The sequence below is a fragment of the Scomber scombrus genome, chromosome 18, assembly GCF_963691925.1.
Source record: "Scomber scombrus chromosome 18, fScoSco1.1, whole genome shotgun sequence".
Classification (NCBI taxonomy): domain Eukaryota; kingdom Metazoa; phylum Chordata; class Actinopteri; order Scombriformes; family Scombridae; genus Scomber; species Scomber scombrus.
Genome location: NC_084987.1, coordinates 27,345,476 through 27,369,608, shown reverse-complemented (window position 1 = coordinate 27,369,608; position 24,133 = coordinate 27,345,476). Strand labels below are relative to the sequence as shown.

General features: G+C 38.6%; 1 protein-coding gene across 1 annotated transcript in view; it reads right to left on the bottom strand.

Moving 5' to 3' along the window:
- trpm4a (transient receptor potential cation channel, subfamily M, member 4a) overlaps positions 1–24,133 on the bottom strand; it is a 35,300-nt gene that overhangs the window by 4,105 nt on the left and 7,062 nt on the right. Inside the window, exons 2-24 of the mRNA XM_062439376.1 lie at positions 19,859–19,920; positions 19,287–19,464; positions 17,130–17,310; positions 16,002–16,171; positions 14,402–14,579; positions 13,962–14,026; positions 12,315–12,554; positions 11,892–11,994; positions 11,222–11,340; positions 10,627–10,929; positions 10,024–10,125; positions 9,687–9,815; positions 9,231–9,360; positions 8,284–8,429; positions 7,764–7,876; positions 7,133–7,240; positions 6,987–7,033; positions 5,210–5,442; positions 3,938–4,053; positions 3,612–3,744; positions 3,185–3,359; positions 2,203–2,368; positions 1,608–1,789 (exon numbers count right to left, since the gene is read on the bottom strand). Coding sequence (XP_062295360.1) covers positions 1,608–1,789; positions 2,203–2,368; positions 3,185–3,359; positions 3,612–3,744; positions 3,938–4,053; positions 5,210–5,442; positions 6,987–7,033; positions 7,133–7,240; positions 7,764–7,876; positions 8,284–8,429; positions 9,231–9,360; positions 9,687–9,815; positions 10,024–10,125; positions 10,627–10,929; positions 11,222–11,340; positions 11,892–11,994; positions 12,315–12,554; positions 13,962–14,026; positions 14,402–14,579; positions 16,002–16,171; positions 17,130–17,310; positions 19,287–19,464; positions 19,859–19,920 — 3,379 coding nt within the window. The remainder of the gene's footprint in view (positions 1–1,607; positions 1,790–2,202; positions 2,369–3,184; positions 3,360–3,611; positions 3,745–3,937; positions 4,054–5,209; positions 5,443–6,986; positions 7,034–7,132; positions 7,241–7,763; positions 7,877–8,283; positions 8,430–9,230; positions 9,361–9,686; positions 9,816–10,023; positions 10,126–10,626; positions 10,930–11,221; positions 11,341–11,891; positions 11,995–12,314; positions 12,555–13,961; positions 14,027–14,401; positions 14,580–16,001; positions 16,172–17,129; positions 17,311–19,286; positions 19,465–19,858; positions 19,921–24,133) is intronic.

Below are 24,133 nucleotides of genomic sequence, written 5' to 3'. Positions count from 1 at the left end.
CACACATATATATGTTCCTGCAGGCTGAAGAGGGCAGTGTGTAGTAAGCAAGCAATTTGATGTCTCTGTGTTTCACACTATTGACTGACAGTTGATGGTAGTAAAGCACCAAGACATTTGCAGAAAAGTAAAGAGAAGAAAATGCTAGGTAATGTAAACAATGTAAGTTACTAATATATTCAGATGCCTACAAGACAGTTTTATGTGGAAGGAAATCTGTTCAATGTGCTTAATGTTTACAATAAAACTCTCATTTATATAAATGCTATATTCATTTTTAAGCCTGCTAGTGAATACATAGAGTCCTCTATGTTAATGGTATATTTATCAATATTGTTATGAATTTAATTAATTTTGACATCATATTTTTCTACATAGCAAGTTATTTACCTATACACATAAGACCTACACACAAAACAGTAGTGCTTCTCTTTGCATTTCAAATGTAAAGGACAGGTTCACAATTTGAGTTTGTCAAATAAAGTGGATATCTTCCACAATCGCAGCCTTTTTAATAAAAAATCCCTCTTTGTGTCTTGGTGGACAGAGTTTTCTGTTTAGCTACAGTGAGAGAGGGACTTTACCACTAAAAACACTGTAACGTTGAAACATAGAAGATGAAGATTTGACTCATTTGGACGGCTGAAGCTTCATATTAGCTTCAGATCATCTTTTAAATACATTGACATGTCCTTTAGGTTTGATATTTCAAACTTTGTGACTCTGAGTGTTGTAGAGTGCTGTCCCACTTTCTTCTAAGAATAGCCTTTCTCATTCCCGGAAGTAAGTGTATTGTCTTCATGAAAAACTCTCAGGTCTCTCAGGTATGAGTGTTATTGGTCCTAAATGAACTCTCAGCACAATCCTAGGAGGGAGTCTAAGATGTCTAACATATGATGACCCTGAATTTACACTTCTTCACTTGAGAAGAATTCAGATTCCTGTTTTCCGGCAAATTACCACAGCCTCAAACTTGGGAGGTACTGACTCTCAACCAAACCCCTTCACACCTTTCAGACACAGACGTGCCTCTGATGTGTGTTTAGTCCATGTGTGTTCAACCTCATATCTGTTTATATGAACAAGCTGTGCTTTCTCTGCTTCACCCTGCTTCTCACTGTTAGCACATACTTTGGTCTGCTGTGTAGATCCATCACTTCACGATAACCCAGATAATTACACTAAATTACATCCAGTAATGACCAGATATACAGTTTCATCCCTCTCTCTGTCCAAATGCATGCTCCCTTTCTCTTGATCATCATGTTTTCTTTCTATTTTTCTCTCACCATTTGTTTTTTATTGTCTATTGTCTTTTTCTGTCCCTCTTTCTCGCTTCATAAAAATGGTAAACTGATGATTGAACATCATTTTTTTGAGTTTCCACTGCGTTCACTTTAGACCAACTGGCACCCCAACACACAACTATAGATACTGTTAAAATTCAGCAAACACATCTAGACTAAATAGGCAAACTCAATGACTCATCTAGTACATAAACAAGTACCCCTAATGCTTTAAAAAAAAAATCACTTATCCCAAACTTGTGTCTCTGCCTTCTATCTTTACACCACTAGCTTCATCCCACCTCTCTTAAATGTTCTCACCAAAGTGTCTGCTCTTGGCTGAGGGGATGTGCCGGATGTATCTTTTGATCAAAAGGTGGAGGTGTGAGATGATGATGAAGGGTGGAGCCAGGCAGGGCCTTGAGTGGTACTCCACTATCAGGTTGTAACGTTGAAACTTCCAGTAGGTGTCACTGCGCTCCTGCACTTTGGAGAAGGTGTAGCTGTGGACAGTAAATTGAAATCTTATTATACATATACAGTCAGCTACAAAGATTAGATTAGATTAGATTAGATTAGATTAGATTAGATTAGATTAGAAAGTCTTTATTGTCCCTGAGGGGCAATTTGATTTGCAACAGCAGTCGACAACCAAATTCATACCATAAAACAAACACAAAAACAAAAAACAATACATAGAAACATAAATATAAATAATAAGTGTCATCAGGTGAGTTATAATGACCATGGATGCATAGTACAGGAACACCAGCCTAAAGCTTATTTAAAAACCCTACAGCAGAGAGAACAAATGATCTGCTGAATGAAAGCTTAAAGTACAATTATTCCAGTTTTAGTGTTTCATCAGTGGGACAGCATTGGAACTGAACTGAAATGCCTCTAAATGCCAGTATACCTGAACATAGCAATGAGCAGGTTGACCAGTAGTATGTTGGTAACCAGCAGGTAGATGACCAGGAGGATGACAACCAGCCAGTTGGCGTAGGTGCTCATGCAGGGCTCCTCTCCTGCTTCAATGAGTGTGGCGTTGTTTGTACACTTTATGTCTATCAACTTGTCAGCTACATGGAAGGAAGAGGTACAAAACAACATTTAAGGATTTATGCTCCACATTTACAGAGGGACAAATATGACGGTAACTGAAAGGCAACAATAGCAGGTGAACTCCTACACACTGAGTCATCAGTTTTATTAAACATAATTCAATCGTGTGCAATAGATTTTATCTCTATGAAGCTTCAATTATTTAATTATATGGTCTTATTGCAACTGTAGATTGTGGTGCTTGCTGTAAACATAATTATAAATACGCCACGCCTACAATTCACTTTAAATATTGAGAAATAATATGGATGCAACAAGTCAATTACTGAATCTTTCAATCCATTAATGTAGGATTTATTACACTGTAATGGATGTTGTACCTAAGTGTACTGAATAATCTAGCAGCTCTGTGTGAGTACAATTATGATTACAACTTATACCTTTTGGCTGTATGTGTTGTAAGTGAACCGAGGAAACATTTAGACAAATGTTACGCATCAATTTAATTTCTGTGCCTTATTATGCTCCATTTTCATTTCAGAAGAGAAACCAAATGGATGTTGCTAAATGATATACACAATCTCATCTTAACAAGGTTCTGTCATTTTTTGTAATAAGTATTGAGATGTCATGCAGTCTTTTTAATGAATATATGTGTCACTGTCACAGAACTGAGATAAACAAAATTAAATGAAAGCTTTAGAAAAAGTATAGTTTCAGATATAGTTATTTTGAATTGATTTTGACTAAAATTTCTCTCATCTTCATAATTAAAACATGGCTCAGGGTACCAAAGGTCCTCCTGTTTGAGATAAAGAGACTGAGTTACTCACCATCCATTTCATTTATGGGTATTTGTCCAAAAATATGCAGGTATGGTCTGTAGAACACACGACGAAATATCCAATCAGGACGGGGATCATATGCGTAGAGGAGTGCCTGATTGGCTACTCCATAGGCCATGAGCCAAACAGCCAGGAAAAAAAGGAAGAAGAAAACATCCTTCATCTGAGGGAAGGAAAGAGAGACCATCAATGTATGATGATGCTGTATAAGACATGAATAAGACTTTGTCATTTCAGTTAGATCTCCAGATTATACATGGGCTGACATCTCATTGTATAAGGATGAAGCACACTGAATTATATTGGTCAGTGTCTGTTATGTGTGTATTGTGTATTGGTTCCTTTGTTGCATGTGTTGAGGATGACTGTAGATTACTGAAGTTTTGGTCATTGTTAGAGTTTTGTGTTCACTCACCATTTTGCCAACAATGATAATCTTGGGCCCAAGCTGTTTGTGGATGGCAAATATATGGATCAGACGTAGCGTGAAGACCATAAAATCTATGGCCATCACAGCTCGGCCAAACTCATATGACCAGGGAAACATTCTGGAAAACAAAACAGAGCAGTCATTGTGTCATGCAAGGCACAGCTGTGCACATATTCATCCACATTAGGAATACATACAACTAGATAAGGAAGAAAAATATTGACTGGCATTTGAGCCAGTCTGCACAAATATATGAGGGACAGGAAGCAGGGTTTTGGACCCTTTGGTAGACATTTTGTCAAAAAGGTCACCTGCAGCACAGAGCCAAACTAAAGAGTGTGATGGCTGTGAGGTCACACTTGTTCCACACATCCTGGATGTAGTTCTTCATTCGCTGGAGCACAGAGGAACCTCCCATAAAGAAGGTCTGTCAACCAGAGAGAGTAGAGTCATATATGCAGTATGTGTTCATGTCTGTGTCACTGAGAGAAGTGTGTATTTTAGGTGATTTGGTAACCAATTAGCATTCAGAATGAAAATAACATTGGTGATGGAGAGAAAATCTATCCAGGAACTCCAGTTTGAGTAATAGATCAATACAGTTTAAAGGTTTAACTGACTGTACAATACTGCACAGCAGTTTATATTATGATAGAGAATCCTTCATAATATAGTAAGAGAGTGGGACTATCTATCTATCTATCTATCTATCTATCTATCTATCTATCTATCTATCTATCTATCTATCTATCTATCTATCTATCTATCTATCTATCTATCTATCTATCTATCTATCTATCTATCTATCTATCTATCTATCCATCCATCTATCTATCTATCTATCTATCTGTCTGTCTGTCTGTCTGTCTGTCTGTCTATATATCTATCTATCTATCTATCTATCTATCTATCTATCTATCTATCTATCTATCTATCTATCTATCTATCTATCTATCTATCTATCTATCTATCTATCTATCTATCTATCTATCCATATATCCATCTATCTATCTATCTATCTATCTATCTATCTATCTATCTATCTATCTATCTATCTATCTATCTATCTATCTATCTATCTATCTATCTATCTATCCATATATCTATCTATCTATCTATCTATCTATCTATCTATCTATCTATCTATCTATCTATCTATCTACAATTTTGGAAAGTTGTCATGGTGACATGTTATCATCTGTCTCACTGTTGTAAGGTAAATAGTAGAATTAAAGTGTTTACATTACAGTATTTTATGTGATGTCATCCAACAACAACGTGTATTGTTGGATGACATCACATTGCATTGCAGCAACTTTTTTACTGAACAACCCTGCATTTTTGTTGCTGGAGCCCTCTATGTTAGGACCCCCACTCTGCCAACAATGTGGCTTCATTGAAATTAGGAGGATTTTTTGAAGTAGAGCTACTGTCAGTCTGAACAAAGCTTTAAGGTAGACTAACATTAGCAGTCTGTCTGTCCTGCACTCAACCCTGTAAGAAATTCCTATGTGGGTAATAAAAAAATTGACCAGAGACTGTAAACAGTGTGTGAGAGTGTGTTTAGTGTCTTCACAACCAACCTGTCGAATCTCTTCACATACTAAGGTGAAAACCCAGAAGTAGAGCACAAACTCCAGAGTAGCAGGGCCATTAGGGGGTGGGGGCTTGAAATCCACCAGCAGAACATAGGCAAACAGGCAGAGGAACAGGAAGTACATCAACACGTTGCCTAAGAATGAGGTGACGGGGGCAAACCAGAACTGTCTCCACCGTGTCAGAAAGAATGGTCTCTTGAAGTTGGATGGCACTGTAACTGAAGTAAACAGAGGGAGAAGAGGGAACATGCGGATGAGTCAAATATATCAACAATAATGATGCCAAAATGTTGTCATATAGTTTTGTCAGAGGGAAAAAGACAGAGAGAGGAAGAGCAGGGAGATACAGATGCAGGAAAGTGGATGTGCTGTTAGAAGAGCGATTATTGAAGACACGATGGACAATTTATAATAACCATCATCCCCTAAGGATTTTGGTTTTGTGTTTGTTTGCATGTATTCATTATCCTAAGTGAATTGAGACCAAAGCAGAGCTCAGAGCATGGTTGGTTCAGGTAACAAGCTCCCTTTTCACCACAATGATCCAGAACAATGCCCCAATCACTGCCGATACTGCACCAGTCCATCTAACCCTCACTCATACTCTAGATATCTCTTTTTAACTATTTTCCAGACTACCATGAGAGTAGGTTCATGGTTCATGCCCAGCCAGCATGTCCAGGGTTACATTTGGGCTGCAAATATGGGTCCCAAGTGGGATTGTCTGCAGTTTCCATGGTGGCCCCACCTGTGTTTGCCCATATGGGCTTCAAGTGGGTTCTGACTGGGTTTCAGGTGGGGCCCAAATGGGTGAGACCCATATGTTTGCCCATATGGGGTTTAAGAGGGATCATTTCATGCCCATTTAGCCATCCCACATGTGCTTCACCTATGTTTCTGAAACAATATGGGACCCATACAATTTTCCCTGTTTATGCCCATGCCCACTAAGCCCACTTACATCCCTTATGGAGCTCATACAGTCAGCCCATGTGGGCTTCACATGTGGGTCCAATGTTACTGAAACCATGTGGGACCCGCACAATTTGCCCCGTTATAGCCCATACCCAATCAGTACCCACGTAGCCCTTTGGTGCATGTCATGGTATCTGGAACACTACTGCAATGGCTTGATTTCCATTAGATTACAAGTGTTGGCCATTCTACTAGAACCTACTGAGCACACTCAATGAACCCTGTCCATTTTAGGTCCATGAGCTATAACAATGTCAACATTTCTCACAAGACATCATAACCTTCAGGACATATTTTTATCCCATCTACTGCTAAGACTGTAAGAATGTGTCTAAGAGAAGTTTTCCTCTGTTTGGACATTGTTGAATTTTGGTTTTAACAAACCAGTTAAACAGGAATGGTGATCCTTCATTATATGAAGTATGTTGTTTCAAACAGTAGGCAAACAGTAGGCATATTTTTGATTGATCATTATTATCAAGAAATCCCATAAAAACACCTACAATAAATGTATTCCACTCAGGTATTGTCAGTTTTCTTTCATTACCATGAACATAGAAGAGTTTATTCTTCTATTCATCTGAGAACCTACCCAGACATTGAAAATGTAGTCGTAGAATTAGTTTCAGAGCAAATTACTGGTGTCATGTTTAATGTACTGAAGGAATATTGCTCACTATAATGCCTTAAGGAATTCAGGAAGTTCTTAGTTTCCACCATGCAGAAGTACATAAGAGAGTAGCTAATGAGTGCATGCACTAATAGCAGAGTAGTAATCCAAACCCACCTTTCAGGTTTTCTTTCAGAGCCTGGAACTCTTCAGCCTCTTCCTCACTGCAACCCCAAACAAAAATAATTTATTTAATTTAAAACTGAGAAGGAACACTGTCATATAAACCCAATCTGATTTATGTTTGTGTCATTTATATCTACTTTTGTATAATGTCAGCAAGGGAGAAGACGGTTCCATCATTCCCATCCAGACTGTCAGTGTCTCTGCCTTGGTGGACCGTCTGAGACTTAACCTCCTCCTCTTGTTCCCTGTGACACACACACACACACACACACACACAAACACACACACAATCCAGTCCTGTAAAACTTGGTTGTTTTTCTGTTGTTATGATGTTATTTGGTTTCTGTCAGGTACAATCACTGGATCCAGTTTCAACATAAAACTGAATCAATAGTGTCCTAGTCATCTATTCTGTACAGACCATCGGACCGTTCTGCAGGATAAAAGGTGTGTATCCTTTTTTAGGTGGAAAAAAATATCCTTTCAACCATTTTTTAAAATCAGAATATTATTTCTGCATCCAAAAGTTGTGCTTTCATGCAGGATGACACATTAAGGATAAAACGTGTCTTATGTCTTACAGATTGTAATTTCCCAGACATTGTGATAGTACATTTATTTTTATTTTTTTCACTCCATTTTTAATCACAAACAAAAGTAATGAGCCCTGAAACTAGTATAGAATCATATGGCAAACACACACACACACACACAAACACTATTCCACAATAAGCAAACAGTATAACACAATAATAACTGAATACTGACCTGAAGCTGATAAGGTCTGTGTAGAGGAGGGGGGGTATGAAGAAGGTGAGAACCAGTTTCCAGACATCTGTGCTTTGCTCCATGTCTCCCCACCAGATCTGAGACAGCAGAGACTACAACAGAGAGAGCAGCATCTCACTATAACAGCTACCAACCAACATTCATTTACACTGTCTGCATGAATATGAATGTGTTATGTTTAACATCTGTATTTGAAACTTTCAATATAAATATCCATAAATGTGACATATAACTTTAATTTTGATTTTGGTTTCCCCCCCCCCCCCCCCCCCGTACATTCATTCAACTCTATGTTAACTATGATTTACACATTAAGCATCTATACTTCTCATCCAGGAAGAAAGCACTTAATAGAAATCTACAGTCTCATGTTTCCTCTTGTTTTGTCATATTTAAGCCTTAGATAAAGCAAGATTACTAATAAAAGCCTGGCTCGAATAAGCCTGCATTGTGACCAGTCTGTTAAATCCTGGTGTTGGGAGGAGAACAGCGACTCTACCTGAACACCATCATGGCTGAAGAACAGGCGAGCGTCAGCCGCAGTGGCCATCTGCAGACAGGTAGCATCGCCCCACACTGGAGACTTCCTTATAAGGAGAGTGAAGGAGCGACTCTCACTGCTCTGATAACACTCACCAAATACATCTGAACACACAACACACAGATACAGCACAGGATATTATTATCTTATCTTCTTCATAATGGCTAAAGATAAAGATTTAATGTCTTGGTGGCTAGGTATCAGGTTTTCAATATTTAGATTAAAACAAATAATTCAATGTTTTAACCCTTACATACTGTTCGTATGCTCTAAGAATAATAAGAATCCTCTCATAAAAAGTGTCTATACCAAATGTTGAACCACAGATGTGTTTAGAAAGCATCAATAGTGGATCTGACTGATCAATAAATGTGTGATTAAACCTTGATTCATGTTTCAGAGAGCAGAGAGAGTGTATTTTTTCATTGTTGGAGAATCACACAATATCATGTCCTATTTTACCTAAGACATGAAAATATAACATAGCAATAATGATGGAAATGTATTTAATGTAAAGTGAAAATGACAAGAACTTTATGGAAGTGTGGGGTTTATTGTATAACCATTAGAGCCATCAGTCTTCACTGCTACATCATAAAAAAGAAAACAATTTGTAGCACCTATACAAAAATATAACATATTTCATTTTTGTACATTTTGGGCCACTTTAGGAAAAAATCATCAAATGTCAGGGTAATAGAACGATATTTGGGGTGTATTTACAGTCTAATTTGGACCCGAACAGTATGTAAGGGTTAAATCTAAATGTTCTTAAATAAAAAGCATTTGTTAACTGATCATAATTAATATAGGACAGATTTATGGGGGTTATCCTTTCATTTGCTGTACTGTATTGGCTTGGTGGTAGGATGTGATTGAGCAGAACAGCTTGTGGTCTCACTCACCGTGTGCCAGATTCTCTAACTTCTGTGCAAGTAACTTCATGGCGACCTTGTTCTCAGTCTCATTCTCAAGCTTAGAAAGCTCCCTCAGCATCCTACAGCCACCCAGAGCACTCAGCACTGACTCCCCTGCCTGGCAAGAAAACACAAACACACATGCTATCAATAAAAAAAAACACTAAAGACAAAACTAAAGATATCTGTCCAAAAAAGATTGCACATTTTTTGACCATAATGAAGATTCTTCACAGCTTTAATTTGACAGTTGACAGTACAGAGAGGGGTAGAGAGAGAGAGAGAGAGAGAGAGGTATGACATGCAACAAAGGTCCATGGTAATTGAATAATGGATGTTGCAGGTATGTGTAGGCTGCTTTAAACTACAAACAAACAGTGTCATATGAACACAGCCAAGTTCTATTCATTTCAAAGGTGATAGAATATTACAGGTAGACCTCACCATCTCCCAGAAGAAAACAGCCATTTCACGGCGGTTCTGCAGGACAGCCCAGATATACAGAGCTGCCCATGGAGACGGGCAGCGCTTGTCCCGATACACACACTCCCCGAATAACATCTTGTTGACTTGCTGAAGGTAAGACAAGAGAATAATCAGTGAGGGATTAAGAAACTCTCTCTTACTGCTTACAACATGATCTATTTTAATTGGGTTATTCAGCTTTCCTCTGGTTTCAGTTGAATTTATACGGTGGCCCAAAACACAACCTTTTCAGAAAAATGCTGTCTGATGGAGATATCAAACTTTTGAAAAGTTTACTCAAGTGCTGTTCACTTACCTTGATCGACCTCCTGGTGCTGAAGCTTTGGTCCAGGCCCAGAGGCACATAATAGAAAGGATGACAGACATCACCCAACAAGTCTGACACCAGGCGGGATACCTGCGGAATCACCAGACACTTCACTACTACTGCTACCATGACACAGTGTGCTGTTGGATACATTGTCCTATTTCAAAATGGTTCAGTGTTATTCAGTTCAGTTTAATTAAACCTGCTTTTTACCCTTACATTCTGTTCAGGGTCAAATTTGACCCATTTTTACATTTGAGAGCTGTAAAAACACTAAACACATTTTCATTAGCTGGACATTTCCTAATGTGACCCAAAATATAAAAAGTGGAAATAAAATTCTTTTTTTTTTTTTTTTTTTGTGCAGCTGGTACACATTTTTGTATTTTAAAAAAATCAGCATTTAAACATGTTGTTCCCTTAATTCTACAAAATGTTCCTTTGGACAATAATCTTCTCTATAAATGAATATAATACACTCTGTTTGTTCTCTGACAGCTTCATAAAGGATTAATGAAACGTGTATTAATGACTGATGGGGAATTTATGAATGTGAATTGGTGTAGGGATTTTATGTCCCTTCTTCCTTACCTCATAGAGGCTCAGCTCCTTTGCTGAGACAGGTCCAGTCAGTGGACTCTGGGGACTCTTTAGAGGTACTGTCATAGCTCCATCCATGTTAGGCATGGATCCTGCCAGGCCCTGCCTCTCAGTCAGGCGACGCTGGAGCAGAATGTAAGCCAGTGAGCTGTCAGACAGCGAGCGGTACAGGCTTTCCAAACGCCCGTAAGTCAGGTAGTCCAAGATATTCAGACCGTTCTCACAGAAGAGACGCACAAACGTAGGCTTGTCATTGATCAGAGCATCTGTCATGGAGTCTTCCAGGTCATGATACTGAAAGCACAATCACCAATCATCAGCATAAAATACCAATAAAACATGCAGAAACTAGTGGGTCATTTAAACCAGCTAGATTTAGACTTTAGTTCATTAAAGTCATTATCATGCATCAGTCCAGTAAAGCTTAAGTTCAGATAAAGTATGCATGATATGCATGTTAGGCCACTTAGGTTTCAGTTTGTGTGATAAGGGCTTATCCTGATACACTGTGGTATTTGTGGTGTAAAGATGGTGGTTTGGCATTAGTAGAATTGATCAAACTTCATTCATTCAGCTGGACTCTGACCTTCCACTGTATGTCTCCATTGAAGAGCTCAGTTTTGGCGATGTCCACTCGGTTCCAGGCCACGGCCAGTTTCAGCTCTTCAGTGTACTCACTGGCCACACTGGACACACGTTTACTAGCTTAATATGCACGCACACACACACACACACACACACACACATACACACACACACACACACACACACAAAAGCAATATTTACATGTACTGTACAATAATTGGATGAATAACATTTGACAGTGGTGTGGTTTTTGGGATCTTTCATTGTCTCTGTGTGAGGGAAGGGTGGGTTAAAGAGGCAGGGTCAGAACTGATGTCATTTTTTTTTATTTGAATGAACTGCTTTTAAAGGAAGTCTTGATGCTGGGCTGTTTCATACAAGACTGACAACACAGTGGTTCTTTAAACATTTACAGCCCTACATTAACAGTACTGCTGTTACCAGATCATAAGTATCTAACAGATGTATAGGTTGGGGCGGCTATGGCTCTGGAGGTAGAGCGATCATCCTCCAATTGGAAAATTGGACCAAAAATCTTGGTCAATTCAAGTCTATTTTAGTGTTTACTCTTTATGTCTGTATTTTATGTCTGTTGCCTTATTTTATTCTTATTGTGAGTCATTTTGTGACTTTCTACTGTTGAAAAGTGTCGTATAAATAAACGTACTTACCTCTAACAAGGGTTTTGAGGAGAACTGTATCAAAATCATCAAGACCCTCCTGCTCCTCGTGGAAAACAGTGATGAGCTCTCTGTTCTGATAAATACTCAGAGCCTGCACACACAGAAGCAGTGACAGGAAATGAGCAAATTAGGATCACACATTTTTACATAATCACACAGGCTCTGGGCAGATAAAAAAAAAAGTATCTCTCAATTTCTCCTACACACAATATTAGATGACTCCCCATTACAGCAATGCAACACACCAAGATTCCTCTTAAAAGTCAAATTTAAATGCAGATTTATAGTGACACCTGCAGACTGCAACTGCAACACTGCTCTCTTTGTTTTCCTACATCCTAATACAGAAACACACACACACACACACACACACACACACACAGAGAATCACACATGTGCTATCTGACTCACGCTGTCCACCAGTTTCTCCACGTCAGCTTCAGCCGGGAAGTGTTTACGGATCTTGTCACGGACCCTGTCGCGGAGCTCTGTGCTGTGACCCTCAGCAGGCTCCCCCTCTGCTGAAGGAGAGGTGGGACTCATGACAATAGGGGAGAGATTACTCAGCAGCTCACTGATAAGGTCTGCAGCTGGACCAGTACCAGCAAGAACCAGCCAGGGCGTAGATTTCCTCAGAGAGGCATCTAATCTCTGTGTCAGAGAATATACACGGAACAGATAAAAAAGCTTCTTAGTAAGATGAACATCTTTCTTTAGAAAGAGCTCAGACATAACTGATAAAACACACAACTGACTCACACAGTCACAAACCTAAGTGTCTATTTCATGTATTAAAAATGACAAACATCATGATTTCAAGTTAATTGAACCTGTTTTTATTTCAATACCATTTGAGAATGCATATTTAGACATTCTATTGACTTGAAATGTTGACTTAATAAATGTACAGCTGTGAGTTCACTCAACTCATTACATGACGTTTCCATAGAAACATGATCAGCATATTAGCAGATTTCCCAGCATGCATTGTTTAAGAGTTAAAACTCTCCAGAAATCGTTCTTTTTAATAATTTGAAGAAAAAAACATAAAATATTGACGTTAATCATGCTAACCATGATGAGTTCATTCACCACTGAATTCAGTGCATACCCCATATATACTACTGAGAGCAGCTTTGCATGTTATCTTTATACTGACTCTACAGAACAACCGCAAAGCTGCAAGTTGTCAAATGAAAATCTGACTTTTCAAATTAAGGACATGCAAATATAAACAGCTAGCTGACTACTTCAACAAATGAACAGATCTACATCTACTGAACGACAGAAGGGCTTTATACAGCAGTATATAGTCAAACTGCTGGTGGTGTTAAAATACCTATTTTTATTTGTTGACTAAGCCTTTAATTTTGAGGCTGTCATTTTGCTTGTATTATCATTTGAAGTTGAAACATGTTTCATTGTACAGTGGATGAAATATGAGACACTGCTTAATAATCAGTGGAAAAAAACTGTTCTCATATTGATCTAAAAATTCTGGAAAAAGCCACCTACATAAGAAGTATGAATGTGTTGTTCATTTGATTTTCTGAAAATGTCACATGTCTAAAAAAAAAGACTTTCTACTCAATCAATGACATTTAATGTATCACATTTTCTCTTTTTTCACAAGGCCAAAATTTTAATTTCAGAATTCCTTTTCTCTGAATTTCAACACAGATCACAGTTTAGCATGTGGTGTTTCTTAACCCTCCAGCATGGCATACCACTGGAATTTAAATGACTTAATCTTTTGCTCCCTTTTATTGTTTAGTTGCTGCTTGCAGAAAGCAACCAGAAAGCAACCTTATTATAGTTGCAATCATGTCATTCAGTATTGTGTCCTGTTAGCAGCAGACAGCTGAAGCTCCATAAGGCTTCATGGTAATCAAATCCCCCAGACCCAACCTAACCAGTCAAGGCAGATGTTCTGCCAGAGGGTCCACTTCTGTTTGAGGTTTCTTCCTGTGTTTCCTGTGTGTGTGTGTCTGTGTGTGTGTGTGTGTGCGTGCGTGCGTGCTTGTGTGTGTGTTTGTGTACACTGAACAGTTTCCTCACTTCGAGCATATTGGTGTCTCCTGAGATGAGCATGCACAGCACTGGGATTTCAATACTGCCACTACCTGTCAGCCAAAGATAACAAGTTAGAAGAAGAAGACATCTCTACAGAGACGATGCATTAGGTAAGTAGGGGTAGGGGTAACTTTATTGATCCCCCTAGGGGGAAATTCAAAATTGACACAACAGTATTCTTTAAAAGTGATAAAAAGATATATAGAAATCAAATACAATAAAATAAAATAAACAATAAAAACAATCTCCAAATACTATATACAATAAACAATAAATATACAATACATTAGTGGGAGTGGGAGGTACTACATTACATAACATTAGAAATGTTTCCTAATAATATCCTACAACCTTTTCAAAAAGTGTACTGCATTTCTAGTTATGGGTAGAAATTACTAATAGCTTTTTGAAATTTCTCAGCTCACCCCAAATGCCAGTGCGTTGATGGGAAATGTAGTCCTCCAGATTAGCACGAAACGCTATCTCTCCTCCTCTGCGCCCAACACTCCCATCATCCACCAAGAGGAAAGCTTGGCAGTTGTTGTCCAGGGAGCACGAGTCAAATGATGTGTTCTGGATGTAGTAACGAGCAGGGAAGCTCCCCTTTGAACAAAAACAGAAGAGTGAATGTAAGTGAGTTGGAGGGTTCATTCAGGGATACAATCTACTCTGCCACACCTTTGCTCTTCTGATCAGTGCTGCTAATATTACATGACACATGACACAGCCAAATCCTGTTTGATGAGTATCTGGGCTCCTTTCTTTGTATAGATACCCACAAGACTGAGACTGATGAAACCAGAACATTTGACATTTAATTTGATATTTGAAAATGAAAAAATATTAACTTGACATTTCCAACGAAAGAGAACCTCATCAATCATGTACCAAACACTGATGACGTCTAAATGTTTAACAGTGATGGACGTTTGGGAACAGTAGAAACATTGTGGAGTACAATGTAGAACATAATAACAACAATGCTGGAACACACAAAAAATCAGACCATTAATCAGAAAATCTGCCCATGAATCTATTACCCCAGGTGCATGTTGGGAGGGTCCCCAACACGCCTATGATCAGCATTCAGCCAATCATATGACAGACATGACAGATGTGAAAACCTACTACCTCTGAAAATATTTCATACACAGGATGTGCACAATACACCCAAAAACCTGGAATAGCTGCACTAAAATGAGGACAAATTAAAATATTGATTGGCAATAACTGAAAATTGACTGTGACTGCTCAACACAGATCAAACATGTATTTTGGCCCTTAAACCATTCAGTGATTTATAAACCAACAGCTGTATTTTTTTAAATAATTTCTTTGACAGACAGGAAGACAGGGTTAAAGATCTGAGAACTGGAGTGATATGATCCACTCTCCTGGTCTTAGTGAGGACTCCAGCAACAGTGTTCTGAATCAGTTGCAGCTGTGTGACTTTTTCACAGCAGTCCAGAGTATGAAATATAAATGCATGGATGAGTTTTTCAAAATCCTGCTGACACATAAGTCCATTCATTCTTACTATATTCTTCAGGTGATAGCAGGCAGACATTGTAATTGCTTGTTGTAATTCAGATCTGAGTCAATGACTTCACCAAGATTTGGGTTTTTTTTAACATTACTAATAGAAGCTGAGAGCTGACTTTTAATTGTTTTCTTTGGCTCCAAAATGACTATTTCAGTTTTATCTTCGTTTAATTGAAGAATATTTTGGCACATGCAATCATTGATTAGCTCAATGCACTTACTAAGTACATACATAGTCCCCTGGTGACTAATTACACTAATTTGTGTGTCATCTGCATAATGATGGTGGCATATTTGGATGTTTTCTATAATCTGAGTGAGTGGGAGCATGTAGAACAGAAGAATGGAGCCTTGGGGAAGTCCACATTATTTTTGTGTTTTGAGATGTGTAATTACCTATACACACAGAAAGGATTAGAACCAGTTTAATAATGTGCCAGAAAGTCTAAGCCAGTTTTGATTTGCATGCTGCATGTCAAGTACCTGTGCACTGACAAGCCGCTGCCTGTTGTGCACTAGGCCCCAGGGTGCCAGTCCCACTGCGATCACTTTCTTCTGGGAGAGAGCTGGAGCTGCAGCCCCGTGGTCTCTCACCGCCTCACCAACACAGCGGGCCACACCCTCTCTCAGACCCCCTGTTAAGATCCAGGCCCCTGGGAGAGAGTGGAAGGAACGCAATGAGGTGCCACACATAAACACAAGGTGAACTTTTCAGCATATACAGTATACATTGAGCATACAGGTTAAACTAGTGGTGGTCACCTAAGTCAGTAAGATTTATCTTCAAATAACTATGAGCACTTCAATTTCAATCTAGCAAATGATATATTTCACCGGATAAGTGAAACTCTGACCTGCTGGTGGTGCAAGAGAAACAGTCAGAGTCAGTAGACTTCATCATAAGCCATAATGGATGTGGATATTTCACTGGATAAGTGTCTGGCTTGCTTTCCACTCTAGTCTGCATATATTCTAGTCTAGGTGTGGTTTCAAACTGGATATTAAACCAATGGAAACACTACTAACACATATGACACTGTCAGTATGAATGTAATGTGTGCAACATGTGACAAAAGGAAGCTGAACCAGCTGACCAGAACAACAAGACATACTCATGTCAACAACACAAATGGAACTAGAACTGCCTGCCTCCCCCCCTCACCCTACCCACCCAACACACACACACACACACACACACACACACACACACACACACACACACACACACACACACACACACACACACACACACACACACACACACACACACACACACACACACACACACATACTACTGTTAGTACTTGAAGCCTGAAGCAGTTTTTTAATATGTAGCAGTTTTTAAAAATGTGTTTTTGCTTTTTAGTTGCACTATTGTTGTTGTTTCATTGTTGTCTACCTCACCATGGGTCAGAGACAAACACAATTTCAATCCGCAATATATATCCATGTGGTTAGAATTGACAAGAAAGTGACTTTGACTTTGAGAAAAAGGAAGCCATGCTTCATAGCTGACACCAGTGTATTCTAAATGAGCACTGTCATGTTTACAGATTTCCATACTAGATTCTCTGTTCTCTATTCATTTGAATGGTAAACATGGGTTCTTACCTGTGCTCTGTGCAGCCTTAACCAGCCCGTTTCTCAGAACATCTCTCACCCATGTTTTGATCTTCTCATGTCCTTCACCCCCAACCACTGACACCACCAAGTTGGGTGAGGGCAGGCCCCAGTGAGTGGTCATCAGGGTGTAGATGATCTGAGGTGGTGTGTCACATGATAGCCGCAGGAACTACACAGGACAAAGACAGACAACCAGTCAGATAACCAGAAAAAGGAACACATGTATTCAAGGATTAAATACATCACTCATACTGTTCGCCACAGAACTCAACCTTGAGTACAGTTCAATAAAAATAATGCTTCCCTCTTTTTTTCCACCATTAACAACCTCTGACACCCCATAGATTCAATTCCTGAAGAATTCTACTTTACAAACAAATGTGATGAATTTGCTCACTCCTTTTATGACAAAGTTTAATTTATTAGAGACATCCTCTGGTATATTCTGTCCCCAGTGCATGATACGAATTCATCCAGTAGCTGAATTCTTCCATCTACTCCCCTTGCACATGACATATTGAAAATTGTAAATGCCTCTTTGCTTATTGGGACTTTCTGTACCTGATTCAAACCGGCAGTTGACACCATTACTGAAGAAAAAGAGTCTAGATCCATGTGTAATTAGTAACTGCATACCTCAAACATTCCTTTCATCAGCAAAATACTGGAAAAAGTTGGACAATAATATGAGGTTACCAGGTCAGGTAATCATAGCACTGAAACAGCCCTGATCAAAGTAATCAGTGACCTCAGGTATAATAATAAATCAAAAAGAATCTCAGTTTTAGCTCTGCTTGATCTCACACTCAAGTGACTTCAAGATTCTGCTGGTCTATCTAGCCCTGCTCACTTCCTGCTGGAGTCACTGTTGGTGTTGATGTTCATTTTAAAGGACATGCCAGTGACATAGTAAAAACAGCTGTCTATCACCTGGAGAATATACAGTATGTAAAGTCATAAGATTCACATCTCCAGCAGATTGGATTGTACTGCTCTTTTCACTGGTGTAAGGATCACTCACCATGTTAAGATTAAATTTGGCTATAAGAAATAATTGAAGGATTTTAGGAATTCTAGCAGAGCAAAGGTTGGTAGTATTCAGTTTTGTACAACATTAAATAGACAGCGTGTATATTCAAAGGCATACATTTAAAATGTTGCAAAGGTAAAACATATAATAGGTCATCTGAATAAATGTACTGTGTGTGTGTGTGTGTGTGTGTGTGTGTGTGTGTGTGTGTGTGTGTGTGTGTGTGTGTGTTTGTGTGTGTGTGTGTGTGTGTGTGTGTGTGTGTGTGCCGTGCGTGTTGATATTATTGTTGTATTTCTTTTTAAACTTTATTTAAATATTTTAAAATGATCACATCATATCCATCATGTGCCTTGGTGCTGATGTTAAGCATCTTAATCTACCACTGTGTGAAAGGAGCTATACAAATATAATCAATGACTAGTGCTTCAGTGCTGTCATGTGTCACAGTCTGACTAACAAGGCGTCCTCATGGTTTTCAGTTGTTATTCTGGTATGTGTCTAACTGAACAACAATACTTCCTGGTATCTATACCAGCTACATAACATATACTCATATGTTAGTGATACACAGAGTTAATACAGAGTAGAAAATCAGTGTTTCAGAAAAAGCAAGATTTTAAGATTGTGACAATACAAAGAGTCATTCTGGTGTGATTGTGATATATAAAATTCATATTTTACAGTCATTTATCATGATTGTGTATGTGGAAAATTCTGTTCCAAACATCTGTGGGTGTCATGTGACCTGCAATCCAGAATGTCACCACGACTCCAAATTACCTCCCATCCCAGGACTGTTCCTGTTTACAGCTGTCATCACAGTGTGATATACTGTATGTATTGCAGCAGTACTTTGCTAAATGATGCACACCAGGGGAGGACACACAAACCTTTAGTAGCACAAGCAGGGTTATCTGGGGATTATTCTTTAAACGGTGAGTTCACCATCCTGACTTGGTTTAAAATGTTATGTTGATGACCCGAGGATTTGACCTTTCAATGTTCAGGGTGAATCCCTCCACTGGTATACTGGTTTATCTATGACTCTGTGTGTGTGTGTGTGTGTGTGTGCGTGTGCGTGTGTGTGTGTGTGTGTGTAGCATTGCCCTCACATTGCTGTGTCTGCGTCCTGCGCCAGCAAACTCCAGCTCTCCGAAGGCATCGGTTGGACACTCTGAAGAGTGCTGCTTGCTGTCCCACTGGCTGACAATAGCTGCTCCAAAGTAATCCCCTGTGGCCACAGAGTCATGCACCTCCCGCACACCCCCACACTGACACAATGCTCCATTACTGACACACCCCACACAAACAAAGACACACAAAGACACACACACACACACACACACACACACACACACAGATTATTCTGTGGTTGTACATCTCTCAAATATCCTAAAGCACTTCAAAGGTTTTGTAATGATGCAGTTTTTACAGTCAGGTCATATTAACCCATTTCTCCTAATAATTATGCTTATCATTTGAAATGTTAAGGACATTTTGAAAGCTAATTCAGTCATTTTAGGCTACAATGATCACAAAACAATGTTTGGCCAATGGGACATTTTGGATTAGGGTCCAGCCCATTTCAGACAAACTTTACAGAATCATTAAAATATAGATCTTTAATGACCTTTACTTCATGAAGACAATATTTGTGTATTGTAAACAGAGAAGGAGATATTACCTTAAAGAGTCTTCAACAAAAGTGGTACACACTTTCTTATTGATGATCTTGGGGATCCAGCTCTGGAAGCAGGAAAATGGTGTGTTAGAAAATGCATGGTGTATTTCACCTGAAAGTGAAATGTCCTCCTGTAAAGTCTCCTGAAACCCATACTGTAACATGACACATAAGAAACAATACATGTGAAACACACACACACACAATCACAGTGAATGAGAAGCAGAACCAGACAGAAATGGACTTCTACTAATACATATACAGTATTTTACTTAATGATATGTTTACATTGCTGATATATTTACTTCTTTAAACTACACACTATATTCCAAATTCAGTATCTGGAAACACAAACAGTTGTTTCTCTAATGAGTCGGGGCTATAAAATATGAACACACCTGTTTCTACTTTACTGTATGGTTATGTAAGTGATCTCTCTGGCTGCCCCCCCCCCCCCCCCCCCCAGGGCTGCAGGTCTGTTCCCCAGATGCCACAATCATTGTTTTTTTGTGAGTTTTTGCGTTTTGTACATTTACATACACACACTCTAAAAAGTGTATTTTAGTAGTAGTTGAAGTAAGGTAATGTTTTTAATGAATCTCATTCAGCTCTCTGCTTTAGTGACGACAGTCTACTTTTGTGGATTGTATCACGTTAAACTTACACCCTGTTGCCTCAGCTTGATATTCTTATTTAGGTAAAAGTGCATCAGTTAGGTTTCTTTCTTGTATTGTGCGTCTGACATGATGGCATCCACGTCTTCTTCACATTTTGAACCACTGCAGGTGAACCAACATTTTCTCTTGTCAGACTCATAAAGTCTAATGCAAGACAAATGATATTTTTATGATCAAATAATGTATTATATTAGATATAAAATGAGCCACTTGAATTGTTTTAATTATGTTGTTTAAGTTTTTGTAAGCTCATTGAACCAAACCAGCTCAAATTTAAGTCATGCTTTTCTTTTTTTTTCTTTTGGAAATGTTTGAATTGCTCTATTTATTGTTTTACAACTTTTAATTGATTTTTATTCTTTTACTGTTTTATTTGACTTCTTCTTTACTTTTATTTCATTGTTTTGTTATTTTATTCACCATGATCTATTACTTCTGTGCCTCTGTCTTACTTTTGTCCACCTTGTTTGGTTTCATTCTTTCTGTAAAGCACTTTGTAACTTTGTTAAGAAAAGTGCTATATCAATAAAGTTTATTATTATTATTAAATATATATATATATGTATATATGTTTTAAATTAGCTTAATATTTTCTATGCATTTTGCTGCTTTTGTGAAAAATGTGTTGTTATATTTTTATGTTTAAACCACACTCTAATGACAGTGATACTCTAGCTGGTCAGCTCTATTCACATTGCTATAGTGCTTTGCTGTTACGCTAGTTAGGATGTTAGTAGTGACATTGGCTTATGAACTACTTTAATATCTTTATGAAATCCAGTTGGTGAGTGGAGAGTCATTTGCAGGAGGGCTTCTCATGGTTGAATACCTAACTGAAAGTTGTGTGTTTATGCTCTGTACTGGTGTTGCTGCTTATGAGCTGGGTAAGGCTTACATTAGCTTGTCACTGAGCCTGTCACAGGGTGCAACAGTTTGTGTGTGTGTCTGTGTGTGTGTGTGTGTGTGTGTGTGTACATTGGGTGCTGCTTCAAGACAGACTTGATAAATGTGTACTTATCCCTTCACATTTATTCAGGGCTTACTAATTTGATAAGATGGACTTGTGTGTTTGAACGATTGGCAAGGGAAGTAGACAACCCAACCAGAATGAGTCAGTGGTACTTCTATTGGGGATTTGTCTCACACGTTGAAACTTTACTAACTGTGCTTGTGCTCTATTCTCAGACCACCATGGCTGGTTCCACACCTGCAAGACTGAAGGTGATGTTGGGGGAGAACAATATTGAAAAACCAACTCTTCCAAATGGCATACCAGAGACACTAGATGACCTTCTCAGCAAGATAAAGACTACCTTTGGGTTAAACATCAGACTGCAATACATGGACCAAGAGTTTTCAGTCTGAATTCTACCACTGAGCTTCAGGATTTGGGGACAATCAAGTGATCCACCACCAAACAAATCCACCTTTGATCAGAGCCACTGACACATCATCTCATTCTCTTTCACTTGAGCCTGATGACTTTGCTTCATCGGGACCAAATGACACAATAACCCTCTCATCCCTAGAGTCTATGTCATCTCAAAGAAACAGTGGCTACTGGACTTTCAAATTCCCTGCTGTTCATAAGACACAGAGCTGCAACTAGAGAAGGGGAATGCTGAGTACCACGTGAGCCGCAAAATGTTGGCTGTCAGCTCCCGAATCAAATCTGATATCCTGAACAGACTAGCAGAAGAAATGTATGAGTACAAGGCCTACCCAGAAGATGTACATTTCTGCATAATTGCAGTGGCCTTAATCAAGAAGCACCCTTGTTTGAAAGAACCTGGCTCATTCAGGCTGCTACAGTTAGAAACAGCAACTGAAGTACAACATGGGAAACTATAGGACTCAACTCAAATTGCAGGGTGTCCAGAGCTGTCAGTAAATTCCCTGAAATCCAGAAAGCTACTACTGATGCTTTCCCTGCTAAAACCATGAAGAGGCCAAAATGAGCTGAAGCTAACTTTTCTCCATCCTTCCCTACTGGTGACACTCTGGAAAGCCTTGAACAAAAGAGACTTGAACTTCTGACAAAGATCAGGATCAATAGAAAATAAAAGGGTCATTGCAGACAAAATGGCTCACACCTTTACCTTCAGAAGAGAGGAGGTGGTAAACCAAGAACCCAGCATTGAGAACTTCAAGGACAGATGGCCTGCACTCAGAGGAGGCAAAAGTCTTCACATTCTGTACTTAAGTAGAAGTACTGATTCAACTCTTTTACTCAAATAAAAAAAAAGAAAGTAAGTAAGAAAGTACAGGCTCGGAAATGTACTTAAGTACAAAAGTAAAAAAATTTTTTTACCGTCAATGATACACAATACCTCTTTCGATAACTGCAAAACAAAAAAGGTTCTCGGCACACGAAATAGAATAAAAACAACCTGCACAGAAAAGAAATCCCTGGACACAGTCTAGTTTTGCTGCAAGCCAAATTTCAGACAGAATATATAGAAATATATTAGGGCTGTCAGCGTTAACGCGTTCATTAAGGGCTGAGCATAACACGTTCATCATTAATCGCTCCTCACTGACTTACTCACTGTCACTGATTGAGTGCAGCTGATACATATTATTTTTTAGAGTTTCTGACCCATATTTATTCAAAAAAAACCATTGCATTCTTCACATTTAATATAGTTCATGTTTTTTTCTCCGTAAACAAGACGTGTAAAATCTGAATGATAAACTCTGTCTGCTCTCTGAAAGCTTCATTAAGGATTCATCTCACTTATTATCTGTGACTGATTATTTATTCATCAATGATTTGTTGTGCAGACATTTGGTAGAGACTAAGTATGAGGGGATACTGTGAAGAGTCTGAATATGAACAGTATGTGAGGGTTACATACAGACCAAAACTGACCATGTCTTTCATATGTATAGTATGTTTTCAGCCACTCAAAAGCTACACCATAGAGCTTGTTTTAATTCAACTCTGGCATCATAAATATTCATCTGTTTTTAAATAAAGCAAATGAAAAAGTTCATCTGTCTTCACAGATTTGGAAAAATACAATGAATCAAGATTATGCTTCCTACACTGAGGACATTCATCTTCAGAGAGAGTGTGTCCTGAAAGCTCTCATCATCTTTGAGGGAGAAAATGCAGAAGAACTAATCCAGGAATATCTTGTAAGTTTCAACAGTAATATGCATGTCAGCACATCTGGTCAAAGACAGATACATAATAAGTATCCTAGACGTTTCTCTACTGTAACAACAACCATAACACCTGAAGCATAGTGGGATTGATTACATGTATTCTTTCCTTAGCAACAATACACAAAACATTGGATTAAATACTTTCTGGTAAAGAATAAGTATTTTTATTAGTAGTAGTGGAGTTTAAAAGAATAGTTTGATATTTTGGGAAACCCTCACTTTCTTGTTTAGAGTTCTATTGATAGCACGCTCTCAGCAGCCAAGAAATAGTCTAACACATAACACACATTGGCACATCAACCAAAAACTGCCAGTGCCAGTGACATTTTGGCCCACACCTAGTGCACAGTTAATGCATAACAGTGCAAAGCAATGGCAGTGATGTTTTGTCTTTGTGTCATGCCCTTCTGTAGGACTCTAGTGCTGATGA